Genomic DNA, 14,643 nt, shown 5'->3' with positions numbered 1-14,643 from the left:
TTAGTAATATATGATACATATAGAATCATAATGAACTAAATTCTCAAGGACCTATTTGTCCTTTAAACTTTATTGACAAAACGACATCAAGGACTTATTTGTCCTTCAAACTTTATTCCCTTTTCAGCGTGACACCGTAACAGACACTTGGACAGTGTTTTAACCACGTCAGTCAATTTCATTTGGTGTATGAGAGATAAATAGACAAAAAAATTAAATTGTCTTCTATTTATTAAAGTCAAAAAATTTTTTGTATTTAAATTTTGTCAAAAATATATTTATCAAAAATTTTAAAAGTGAGAGATCTATCTGTACTTTTCCCTTAATTCTTATGTTAGCTTGTTCTCAAACCACCTAAATATTTCAAAATTTGAAAACGGCTTCGTGCTTCTAGCCCACAAAAACGAGGTGGAGAGTTTCTTTTTTCCGGTATACAAATTACAAAAGGCTTAAGCCCAAGAACGACGGAAAACAAACATCACGCTAAAGTACTAATTTAGTCCTTTAAATTTGAGCATAATTTTATTTTAGTTTTTAAAATTTAAAGTTTTTTATTTAAATTTAAAAGAAAATTTATTTAATTTTAATATAGTTCCAATATTAGGTTAAAATTAAATAATTAATAGAATGTCTTATATGACAGCAATACAAGAACAATATCAATAATTTGAAAAACAAATATAAGTTCTAAATGCACAAAATCAACCGCGGATGTATCAATACATTTATTTATTATTCTTCTTACAATTTAAATGAAATATTTTTTATAAAACTAAAGAGAATGATAATTAATGTATTGATACATCTACGGTTGATTTTATATTTCTGAAACTTGTGCTTGTTCTTCAAATTATAGACCTTATTCTTGTATTGTTGTTATGTAGGACATTTCGTTAATTATTTAATTTTGACCTCACGATGGAACTACATTAAAACTAAATGAAATTTTTTTGGATTCAAATAAAACACTTTAGACCTTAAAAGCCAAAACAAAATTACACCTAAACGTAATAAATTAATTTAATACTTTACCCAAAACATTAAGAAAATGTCTTTGGTGGAGAAAGAATAATAAGGCTCTTAAAGGACCATGCAACAAGATTCAAAATAAAGGGTTGGATGGCTGTCGTCCAGTGATTGTTGGAAATGCCAGTTTTAACCCAAAATTAAATGTATTTACAGATCTGGCTTAGTTCACCTGGTTTTCTTCTCATCCTCCATAAAAACGTAGCAATTGATGCCATCAGAACTACAATTTCACTGAACATTATGAGTGGCCTGCTTTCTGAAACATCAACAATCTTTTCATCTTGAACGAAAAATCTATTTTATCGTTGCTCCATAGTTACTTCTTGCTGCCGTTCCAAAGTTTTAGTCCCAATTCATTTAAACACTACACAAGTGTTTCTCTTAAAATATTTTTTGGATGTCTTTCACGACTGAAGCAACAAAGCTTCAACTTTGTTGGCACGTTTTGTGCCGTTGATAAAGAACGGCGAAAATCGAACTTCACTGACTCTCTTTTTTATTTATAATTTTCAAAAACTTCTGAATGTAATTGGATTATTATTTTTATTGTTATTATTGAAGAGTTTCAAAAAGAATTCAATGAGATCTGTTGAAAAAATTTAAAATTTAAAATTGATGATTAGAGATTCGTTAATTCAATTTTCGTTTAAATTCAAATTTAATTTGCTTGCTCTCCAATTGAGGTGAAAAAAGGAGAAGTGGATGGTGTTGTAGAATGAGGTGGAGGAGGAGCTGACAGTAACAAAATAAAAAAGGATGTTCTCAAAGCAATGCTAGAGAATAAAGAGAATGACCGCCATGAAAACTAGAGGTTGTTGACATTAACATGCACGGTATCAAAACACTTATCTTCTTCAATTTTTTTAAATAATTAAATTAATATTATAAATTTATCCTTATAATTTTTCATAATTTTAAACTATGCCTAGTATTTAAAGGTACTAAATATACTTTTTCTACCATAAAAACTCCAAACATTAAATAGTAACTAAATCAAATATTCTATACTCTCTGGATTGTTTCATAGTTATTTATTTTCGTAATCAGCTACCAACTAAATTATGAACCTAACCAATGCAACCAATTTTAAATTAATCAAATAAAAATTTTAAATTTTAAATAATAAATTTTTTTTTTTACTAAAGATATGAGACTCGAACCCGTAACCTCTTAATTGAGTATGGAAAGTCTATGCCATTTGAGCTATTATTCATTGGCAAAAAATTTGGAAAGATAGGAGACTGTGGGAAATCTATGCCATTTGAGCTATTACTCATTGGCAAAATTTGAAAAGATATAAAATTTTAAATTTTTACCTATTTAAATAAATAAATTTTTATCTCTAAAATCAAATTCATTTAAATTTTAAGTTAAACAAATTTAGCCGACATAAACCTTATAAAAATCATTCTAGTCATTTCATCAGGAAATTGCACCTAAATATAAAACTTCATCATTCTTCTTATTCATTCTATAATGGGTAAATAATATAATTATTTTCTAAAATTTAAAAAGTCTATCAAATATAGTTTTTATTAAGGAGAAATTCTTCACGTACAAGTGTTTTCCTATATAAGTCATACAAGTCATTTATTTATTTATTTTTTTTATGTCTCCTTTTTTTTTTCTTCTTCTTTTTCCGTGCTTCTTCTTCTTCTTCTACATTTTTGAAGTGTTTCATCTTTATCGGCGTATTTCTCCTCGTTCTTCTTTTGATTTTGCAACATTATGTATTTTTTTTCTTTGTTTGATTTTTTCCTCCCAACAACAATTATGAGAATATGAAATAAAAAAATGAAGAAGAAGAAGCAGCAGAAGATGAGGAAAAGAAAGATGAAGAATTCTGAATTATGCATAATGTATATTTCAACGAATTTTGGGTGTATTTTTTAAATCCTTTGGGTGTATTTTTGTAATCCGTTGGGTGTATTTCTGTAATCCTTTGGATGCATTTCTATAATTGTTTGGGTGAATTTCTGTAACTATTTAGGTGTATTTCTGTAATCGGTTAGGTGTATTTCTGTAATCGTTTTGGTGTATTTCTGAAGTTCCATTATCTTCAAAATGATTTCAAAGCTTGATTTTAAAAACCATGAAAATCGAAAAAAAAAAACGAAGCAAGAATACCAATAATAAACACAAATAAAACAACGAATAAAAAGGCAAAAAAAGAACACACAAAGGAGATCGAACAAATTTGGCAAGAAATTTGTTTTCATGGAAGAAGAAGGAGAAGAGTAGGAGAAGAAGAAAGAAGAAGAGGAGGAGAAGGAGAAACACGAAACACGTCATAAAAATCATATATGGGTCAGCGTACTTTTTGTTAAGATTCACCCAACTTGTAAACTAAATGACTTGTATGTGTACCACTCCTCTTTGTTAAATAAAATAATGTCCGTGTTAATTGGAGATGGAAAGAAAAATTTTCCCACAATAAAAAACGGACACGAGGACAGAGAAAAATGTCAGGTATACTTATATAGGGCGAAGAGTTCACGGTTAGCTCTTATTTCTACTCATATTTCGTAGGCAAAGTTTTCTGTGTAGAACTATAAATTGAAAAAAGATATCTACATATATAGATTATTGCTGAAGAAATATTAAATGGACAAGGAACAGGAGATGAAGTTTAATTAGGTGTTTTTTGGACTTTTTTGTAAATTGTCATTTTTAATCGATTGTTCTATTCTATTGTATAGATAGAGATTGTTATCTTTTCGTTCGTTTTCATCTTCTACATCATTACTACTAGTACTACTAGATTTTTTCTCTGTAGCTAACTGCATCATCTACTACTACTACTAATAATAAAAATATTAAAACCCAAAAAATAACTGACAAAATATTTAACAATAGTAAATTTCGCAATAATTACCAAATTCTTGAAATTATAATAATTATATTAAATAGTATTACAAAACCAAAAAAACAACAACGTAAATACTTATATTATTAATATCTTTTCTCAATTAAGGATATAAGTAAGTTTTACATAAATTTTTATTTTTAATTAATATTAATAAAAATTTTAAATTTTACCAAAACATAAAGCCATTGCATATAAAATAACACAAAATTTTAAATCTTAGTAATGAATAAATAAAATTTTCTCCTAAAAATTAATTCCAATAATCAAGTACTTATTTCAAATGTACAATAAATTAAGAATTTATTTTAAAGTTATAATAAATTAAAATAAAACAATAAATAAAATAGACCTACAAAAACTAACCTTTTTTTTTAAATTATTTTACAGAAAATAAGCCTAGAAAACATATTAAAGCCATGTACCATAAAATGGTCCATGTAAATATCTAATCAATAATCACAGATATTCAAATTACTCAATCATCTTCCTTTAATCTTACAAATTGCACGTGCTTGACATTGTGAATTACTGCTACTAATAATTGTCCCTTCAAAGAACATTTGTCTATTCAGTGTTTCTCTAGCAAAAATTTATATATGTAGATGTTTATACACTATCTATATCAAAGAATTCGCCTATTATTTTATAGGAGGCTTTATTGAAATTTAAATTTTTTATTTTGAAATTTTAATTTGATTTTAATTTGATTTAAAGAAAGGTTTGAAGAGATTTGTATGAAAAAAAGTTTATCTTTTTAGTAAAATAAATTTTATAATTTTTATAAATTTAATTATTAGTTTCTATAATTTTATTTACTAAATTTATAATTAGATATTTTTATTTTTTTAATTAAATTTTTATATTATTTTAATTTGTAGTTAAGTTTTTTTATATCAAATATATTAAAATTAATATAATATTTTTTAAAAAATATATAATTAAATATCTAATTAAATTTTTAATTATAGATATTTTTAATTTATAAAAAATATTTTATTAACTCTAATATTTTTTTATGGGTGCAAATTATAAATTTGAAGATAAATTTTTGGAAGGTTGATTTATGAGTTTGTTAGAATTTGATTTTTAGATTTATTATGTTCTCATAAGTGCTAAGACATTTAGTTGGAATTTAAATTTTTTATTTTGAAATTTTAAAATTTAATTTTGATTTAATTTAAAAAGAGATTTAAGTACTGTGATTCTTAATTATATATAAAAACTGAGTTCGGTTTTTACTTTTTAGTGAATATTATTGAGTTATACATTGTTATACTATTGACAAAATGATTCAATTAAAAAGGTCTATATGTAGGGGATCTTTTTAAAAAATGAGAAATCAGTTTAAATTTTGAAAAACACGAATAACTAACTAACCATGGTTAATTTTAAGGTAAAAATTTACCTGCAGTCGACTTCACATGTAATTATTTTTGGATGGATGACACGTGTTATCATTTGGTTTAAAAAAAATTGATTTATTTTATACAAATGATTTAATTAAAAAACCAATTGATATAGCTATGACATTAGATTTTCACCATATTTTATTTTAAAAACAAATTGACAAATTTAAATTGACAAATTGTAGTCAATTATTTAATATATAATTTTTTTAACCAAAATTATAATTAAAAATTATTAAAAAATAAAATTATCTAGTATATTGGACCAATTCAATGTTAATGAGATTTTTTTATTTCTATTATAAAATATAAAAAAATTTAATTCTCAACAAAAAATCATGTTATTTTTTAGAATTTAATTTTTTTTAATTGTGTTTCATAAAATTTGTACAAAATTCATCTATCACATTGACTAAACTTATTTATTTACGTAAAGTTTGTTTATAGACTTAACAAACTTGTTTACGTTTTAATACGATTTGAATTGTATTAGTATATTTTTATTTTTTAATAAATTTAATTTTATTTAAATAATTAGAATTTTAAATATTTAAATTTATATTAGTTTGTAATTTAAAATTTAAATAGATATAATTTAAATTAATGATTTATAAAATTGTATGTATTCGTATTATTGTACTCATATGATTAATTATAGGTGGAAACTCACATGCAGTCAACTAAATTTTTATCTAACGCAGCAATCAACTTCACGTGAAGTCGATTGCACATGAGTTTTCACCTTAATTATATGTATTCGTATTACTCTATTCATGTGATAGGTGAATTTTGTGTAAACTTTATGAAAATACAATAAAAAAATTAAATCCTAAAAAATAACATAATTTTTTTTAAATTAATTTTTTTTATATTTTATAATAAAAAAACCTGATTAACATTGAGTTGGTCCAATATATTAGATAATTTTATTTTTTTTAATGATTTTTAATTATTTTTAGTTAAAAAAATTATATAATAAACAATTAATTACAATTTTCCAATTTAAATTAGTCAATTTATTTTTAAAATAAAATACAATAAAAAATCTAACATCATAGCTATATCAATTGATTTTTTAATTAAATCATTTATATAAAATAAATCAATTTTTTTTAAACCAAATAGTAAAAGTGTCATTTATCTAAAAACAATTTCATGTGAAATAGACTGGAGATTAGTTTCCACTTAATTTTAAACGTGCCAAATCTTATCGATCTTATCTCGTTTTTAAATATAATAACTAATCCATATCTATTTTAAGTAGTCTTCTCCTTTATATTCTATGTTTGGGTCTCATCTAAAATTTGCAATGGGTGAGTTTGATCGATGGTCAAACATTCATCAAGATTTGTTAAACGAAATTACTAAGGGGTTCTATTCATATGACAATTACATTCGACTTCGATTAATTTGTAAGCAATGGAATTTGAAACTTCCGAAAATTCCTGATGGCAACAAAGTTCCGTGGCTGGTGCTATCTATGGGCAGTGCTGCTACAGAATCTTTTGAAGAAGAAGCTCATGCTCTTGAAGAAGAAGTTCGTGCTCCCGAAGATGAAGGAATTTTTCACACTCGTAGTCTCGAAGAGAAGGGGATTTACCACCTCATGTTACCAGATATGCAAGACAACTGCATGCGTGGTTCTTGTCATGGATGGCTAATCATTGTAATGGTATATGAAGGTACGATAAGAATGTTAAATCCATTTACAAAGGTTCACTTGGATCTTCCTCCAGTTTCAACTCTTCCAAATATAATTAATATTAATGGGGATGAATGTACTATGTATTGTGGGGACAAAATTATCACTAGAAATACTATTTTCATGCATCAAATCCAAATTTGGAAGGCTATTATAAATTCAGCTCCTAACAATGACGATGACAGTAATTTTATAGCAGTGGTCATATATGGATCATTACTAGAATTGGCCTTTTACATGCCAAACGAGAATAGATGGATTAGATTTCCAACAAAAGATCTAGACGACGTTCATGATGTCATATTTTTTGAAGAGAAAATATTTGCAGTAGATGGTAATGGCCAACTATATGAATTTGATACAAGAACAAAGTCAGGACCAGTGGGAGGAAAACATGAAGCCACACCACCTCCATCCAATGGAATGTATAATTGTTATTATCTAATTGGAGGTGATAATGGAAGTTTATTGATGCTGGTAAAAGGGGCAAAAGATAGGTATTGCATGAAGAATTATAAGTGGTTGGGCGAGACTGTCAAATTTGATATCTATGAATTGAAAAAAAATGAGAAAACATGGTCAAGAATACACAGTTTGGGAAACTACATACTACTAATTGGACTCAATTCTTCTATTCAAATACTGCCAAGTAATTCTTTGAATTGTAAAGGAAATCAAATCTACTTGCGTGAAGTGTGCTTTGAAGACACTACTCCCTCTTATGAGATTGTCATCTTCGATTTGGAAGATGGAAGTTTCCAAACATTTTTAACAGAGGTAAACTTTTTTTGTCATCCTATTTGGATATTACCCTAGCTTAGGTTTTTTTATTTTGTATTTTGTATTTTTTTACCTTTCTAAGTCTCTTATATTATATCTTTATTTTATTCTTACCCTTTTTTTTTTCTATTAGCATACATACAAGACTTTTTTTTTGTGATTGTTAGCATACAAGTTTGTTCGCTATACAAAGGTGACATCTATTTTATATTTAATTATTTTAGTCAAATGTTACTTATTTTCCTCACCTTGCGCTTTTTTGGAGGTTTTTACTATAAATCACAATACATTGTATATATATGTGGGAAAATGCGTTAGATGTGAAAAACAGAAAAAAAATGTTAGTTATAAGTAGAAATTGTTTAGTAAAAACATGTGTTAAACTCATCCATTAAAAACTTTCACTTTATTTTTACCCAACCAAATATATGTACCTTAGTAGCATCAAAACCGTGCTGCGAATTTGAAGAATTACAAAGGAAGTGGAGATAGATTGACAAATGGGCATGACTTTAATAAGAAAAAACATAAAAAATTAATTTTTAGTTTGTTAATATTAATTAATTTTAGTGTTTAAATTTATAATTTAGAATTTAAAAAATTAAAATTTAAAATAAATAAAATAATTTTTAAAAGGTGTATTGATGTTAGTAAAAAAAAAAGTTGGTTAATTCCTTAGTATTACTCTATTAATAATAGTCTTTCCTCTAACCTCTTAAAAACTATTAAATAGTGCAGCTTTAGATGTAAACTGAGGCCAATTTGATTAAAGATTAATTTTAATTAATATTAATATTATCAACTAATGCATGGTAGCTGGTACTCAAGAGCCAATACGGTGGGTGACAGATGACATTGACGAAGATGAACATATGGTAAAATATGAATAATTTTGGATGTAATTTTGAGGTATATTTTTCTTGGCCTAAGAAGATGTTTGATGTTGTCATGGCAAGGTGGCTTTAGGAATCATTAGTTAGGTTGATGGCTTGGAATATTAATAATTATTATTAAAGATATGCAGACCTTGGTAATTATCAACTGGTAGTGTGTTACATTCAAAATGTAAATCTTCATGCTCCATAGAGACCGAAGAGCAAGTTGCAAACTATTTGGGACAAAGCTTATTGAACTTATTATTTTTACTGATGCTAGCTTCTGACTTACTTAAAATTAGTTTCTTATTATTTCTTTATTTTTTTTGTAGCTCATGTATAATTTAATATGTATTTAATATTTAAATAAAGTGTCATTCATTCAACTATGTTTTCTATTTGCAAATACAACAAAGGTTTGAACAAATAGAATAGTGTGTATATATATACTTCGGGAAAGAATCTCATTTTTTTTTTAATTTGGGAGCCAGATAAAGACGTTTAAAACATCTTTTTTTAAAGGTATTTTTTAATAATTAAAATTTAATACATATAATTAATTAAACCGTATTATTTTTGTCAAAATTAGGATAGATAAATTAATTTGACCGAAAAATAGTGAATCAAATCTTGAATTGATTTAAATTAATATTATTTTTTTATATAAAAAATAACTACAATATCTTTATTATAGAAAATAATTAAAATACTCTTATTATATAATATTAATTTTGAGAATCTTAAATTCTAGTCCTTTACTTCTCCGCCGTTATAGGGTTAGGATTTAAAGTTTTCAATATATATATATATATAGGAGTATTTTAGTCATTTTTTATAATAACAATATTGTAGTCATTTTTTATAAAAAAATAATATTAATTTAGTTCGCTTCAAAATTTGATTAACCATTTTTTAGTCAAATTAATTTATCTGGTCTAATTTTGATAAAAATAATACGATTTAATTGATTATATATGTTAAATTTTAATTACTAAAAAATATCTTTAAAAAAAAAACGTTTTAAACGTCTTTATCTTAGTAACTCTCTTTTAATTTTAGTGTTTGTGGTTTTTGTGGTATTTTTTAATAATGTAAAAATTTGGTGTATTTTAAATTTGTAATTTTTTTTAAATGCAAATCTAAAAGTTAAATTTATTTTTTTATTTTAATTTTTTTAAATATACAAATCTGGTCTTTTAGATTTGCATTTTAATGTTAAAATTTTTTTTAAACATATTAGTTGGACCCTCCAATTTATTTTATAATGAAAAAAAAATACCTGCCCACAAATCTAAGGCTTCAATTTTTTTTCTTGACAACAAATTAGGTTATTCCTTCTACACTTGTAGAAGACAGGAGTCGACATTAGAATATTTTTTTTGGAACAGCCTTTTTTTTCAGTGATATAAACTTCATAATGGTTCTCATTGTGCTGAGATGTTCATAACGGTTGAATTTGTATATTGGATTTTTATTGTTAATGAAAAAAAAAATAAAAAATCACAAAAATAAATAAACAAAATAAATAACTAATAAAAATTATTAAAATTTTAGAAAAATAAAAAATCACAAAAATAAATAAACAAAATAAATAACTAATAAAAATTATTAAAATTTTAGAAAAAATAAAAAATATTAATATAAAGATTATAAAAAATAAATAAATAATTAGAAATATGTTTGTTTTTTTATAAAAAAGTTAGTCTTTTTTTTAAATATTATAAAAAAATTTAATTATTTTTAATAATTAAATATTTTTAACGGCCTACAATTAATTATATTTGAATAAAGACACGTAATTATTTTTTAACGTTCTTCTTCTTCATTGCCTATTCAAAAATGGACATGTACAAGAAATCTGAAAACTCAGCTCAATCTCCTTTCTAACTCTATATCTCAATTAGATTTATGCTGATCCTTATTTGGTGTATTTGGAAAGAATGGTATGAAAGAGTTTTCGAACAACAAAGATGTGACTAGAAAAAGTGGTAGATGAAATCAAGAAGCTCGACCAAAAGGTAATTATTTTACCTACTAACTCATGTGTTGTGAAGTTTGGGAGTCTTTCACTTTTCTTTTTTTATGTCCTGAATTTTGGATTCTATATTTTTTTTAATAAAATAAAATATTTTTTTGTCTTAAAAAAAAATAACTATAAATATAATGATTATAAATATATTCACATATAAATTTAATTATTATAATAAATGTATTATTTATATATCAATTATTAAATACATTTAATCTTAGCCATTAAAATTAATTTAATAACTATAAATATATTTTTATATTCTCATATAAAAATTTTATTTTTATAAAATCCATTCTAAATATATATGTATATCAGTTAATTTTTGTGCGTATAATATTTTTAAATTAACAAAGACATTAATTAATGCATCTATATTTTTTACAATATTTAATCGTACAAATAAAAATATCTTTCTCTTCTCGAGATGTATGTTATTTTGTGTCTCCCAATTTTTATAAAAAGAAAAATTCTCTCTTGTAAAATTTGAAATTGCAAACACACTCTAATATATAGTAAACTACCATAATATCATCTAAATAAAGATAAAGATATTATATGGACATTGATGTACATATGCATGGTGCTTATTACATACAATAAGTTCAGGCTAATATATTCAACAAGATCATATCATATATAGTAAGTAATAGTATTTATCAGATAACATATATGTAGTCATATCAATATATAGTATCTAATAAAATAGTAGAGTTAATGAACTATAATTTAAATAGTATATTTTTTTTATTTAAAAAGTATTGAGTTTAAGTCTTATTCATAACTTCAAAAAAAATAATTAAAATAATGGGACATATATATGGATAAGACCAATTAAGATCTTATAAGTATGGATAGAATTTATGAATAGAACTCAATTTTCTAATACTTTTGTTCTCTTCACTTCTTTCTGCATATTCAAAATGATAAAAATTGAATTCTTATTCTTTTATTATAAAAATTATAATATTATCATGAAATTATCTATTAAAAAATACATTAAAGTATATATATAAAAAATTATATATCTAAAAATAACTAGTATATAACTTCGTTAAGAATTTGATAAAGATAATTTTATTACCTAAATAGTCCTATTAGTACTCAATAATTTGAGTATAATCTTCTGTGATAAAATATATAGGTGAAAGACTAAAGTGCTAGTTTGGGTTAGTTTTTTAATTAAAAAAAAAAAGTAATTTTTTTTATTTTAAATATGTTTAGATATTACTTTTTTAAAAAAATATTTTTATTAAAAAATGAAATATTTTTTTAAAAATTAATAATACATTGTTTTTAAAAAAAAGTAGAAGCAAAAACAATTTTTAAATGTTTTTACCAAAACTCAATTCTAATTTTTCCTCTAAATCCTATTGCTCTTATAAAATTTCATCAAGCTGCTGTATCTTATTATTTGATTATATTTTCTGTGAGGATAAGTGGATAATCCATACTGACTCAGGTGATGAAATTGAAAATGAAAGCATGTTAAAATTGTTATGTTTTGAGGAGCTGATTTAATCTAGATAGATCACGTTCATACTTTAGTCTAATTCTTATTTATTTTTCAATTTTTATCTAACTTTCATTACATTTCGATCTTTTATATATACGAAAGATCATATTATCTATCCTGAAAGGAAAATTAAAGAGTACTCAATATCACAAGTTCATAATATAAATATCAAGTGAAATTCTAGCTGCACTTTCCTGCATTTAGTTTTCTTATCTCTCTGTTCTTAAACAATAAATTTGTTTCTACATAATTAGAGTACTATTTTAAATTAATTTTTTCAAAAACTTTAGTCACATATTTTAATTAGTATTGTTTTTTAAACTTTAATTTTAAACATAAATCAATTTTTTATCAAATTATTCATTTATATAAAAAAGTTGATATAATTTTTTTTAGAATAAAATATATTTTTTGTTCCGAAATTGGATAAAAGTTTAAAAAATATCCTTAAATTTTATTTTGTTTTAATTTTGTCCCAAAATTTTTTGATTTGCATCAAATATACTCCTAACGGCTAATTTTTCAAAAAATTTAAGATCAATTCAATAACAATTTCATAAGAACAATCCTCAATACAAGCAAATCAAGCATAATTTTCATGCATAATTGTTAGATTGGTCTTAAATTTTTTAAAAATTTAGTTGTCGCTGGTATATTTGATGCAAAGCGAAAACTTTTGGAACAAAATTGAAACAACATAAAACTGAGGGGTATTTTTAAAATTTTAACCAAATTTCAGGGACAAAAAATATACTTTATCATTTTTTTTAGATTATTATGTTTTTATTAAATATTAATAGGGATTAATTTATCTAATTTTTATTGAATTTTGATGTGAAAATATATTTGTCTAACAAAATAAAATATTAAAGATTAAGTTAATATTTAAAAGTTGTTAAGAATTAAAGTGTTTAACTTAATAATGTTACCTAAATAATTCTCTTTAATAATTATATAAAATAAGGTAAAAAATATATAATTAAAAATTATAAATATACGTATGTACTTTTGTTTTTTTATTTTTTTATAACCATATTATATATTTGTCCATTTCAATTGTCTATAACATTATCTTTCAAATATATGTATATTAAATTAAAATAAAAAATTTGATGAGCAAATTAATTCAAGAAGTGTGAGTGTATGACACTGATGGTAATAAAATTTGTGTGGCAAAGACTTTTTGGCATGCGCTGATATGCCGGAGACATAATTGAGTTATGTATCTCATGAAACATTACCACTTTGTCTTTTTTTTTTTTTTTTCATTTTTGCTATTTTCCTCTTAATAACAAACTATTTAAGTAATAGACTTAAACATCGGTTTTTTTATTTATTATCTACTTTTATCTGGTTTTCTTTTTCTTTTTTTACCAAAAATAGGAGACTCGAACTCGCAACTTCTTAATTGAGTATGAAGAAATTATGTCATTTGAGCGAGCTATAATTCATAGGAATGCTCCCATAAAGACGTAAAAAACGTCTTTTTTGTAAGATATTTTTTAATAATTAAAATTTAACACATATAATCACTTAAATTATATTATTTTTGTCAAAATTAGGCCAGATAAATTAATTTAACCGAAAAATAGTGAATCAAATTTTGAATCCGTCTAAATTAATATTATTTTTTATAAAAAATAACTATAATACCCCTATTATATAAAATGACTAAAATACTCTTATTATATATATTAATTTTGAGAATTCTAAATTCTAGCCCTTTCCTTCTCTATCATTATAGGGTAAGAATTTAAATATATATATATATTAGTTGTGTTTTATAATAGGTGTAACACCTTCACTATCAGAAGTCACGCTTCCAGCTGCACTACTCTGATAGCAAGAAGTATTACGACTACTTTACATACTAAATACTAAAATAGGAGCCTGTGACTCAACACTGTATCGCTGATTTCTTAGAAAAACCGAAATTAAACACTTTATCTTAAGAAAAATACAAACAGGCATAGATTCATATACAAGACTCCTTACATAATAGCTCATAATATAATATACATATAAAACATACAATTCCTATCCCTCTTATAAACTCGTAATAACAAAGGCGAGGGAAGAAAATAATCTAATTAATACAACATCTTATAAACCAAACGCAGTATATCACTTCTTAATGCTTCTTCATCCGGTTCCTGAAAAGGTAAAGCTGTAGGGGGGTGAGAACCTAACCACACGGTCTCACTACGGAGTTTCAAAGTTGTTATAAGAAGATATTTAATAAGAAATTGTTTTCAAACTCAGTGATTATCATTGCCTTATGAATCTTTTAAAACCAATAGGAAATCGTTCAAAACCCTTTTCAAAGAAACAATGTTTAATCTTTCAGAAATCCAAAATCTTTCCTTTCTTATAAGAAAATCTCAATCAGAAATCAACCATGCAATCAAACAACACAATCATTAATTCAGCATCCAAG

At 24.0% G+C, this 14,643-nt stretch overlaps 1 protein-coding gene across 1 annotated transcript; it reads left to right on the top strand.

Moving 5' to 3' along the window:
• Positions 1-6,613: 6,613 nt before the first annotated feature.
• Positions 6,614-7,983, top strand: LOC112743249 (F-box protein SKIP23-like). The gene is made up of 2 exons (XM_025792467.1): positions 6,614-7,783; positions 7,954-7,983. The coding sequence occupies exons 1-2, from the start codon at positions 6,614-6,616 to the stop codon at positions 7,981-7,983; spliced, it is 1,200 nt and encodes a 399-aa protein (XP_025648252.1).
• The last annotated feature ends 6,660 nt before the right edge of the window (positions 7,984-14,643 follow it).

This window comes from Arachis hypogaea, chromosome 14, assembly GCF_003086295.3.
Source record: "Arachis hypogaea cultivar Tifrunner chromosome 14, arahy.Tifrunner.gnm2.J5K5, whole genome shotgun sequence".
Classification (NCBI taxonomy): Eukaryota; Viridiplantae; Streptophyta; class Magnoliopsida; order Fabales; family Fabaceae; genus Arachis; species Arachis hypogaea.
This window is presented reverse-complemented; position numbering and strand designations above follow the sequence as displayed.

Bases quoted from the DNA above. Each gene is read 5' to 3' on its own strand.
- LOC112743249 (XM_025792467.1), top strand. From the start codon at position 6,614: ATGGGTGAGTTTGATCGATGGTCAAACATTCATCAAGATTTGTTAAAC. The intron at 7,784-7,953 runs GTAAACTTTTTT...TGTGATTGTTAG, and splicing joins TCCAAACATTTTTAACAGAG to CATACAAGTTTGTTCGCTAT.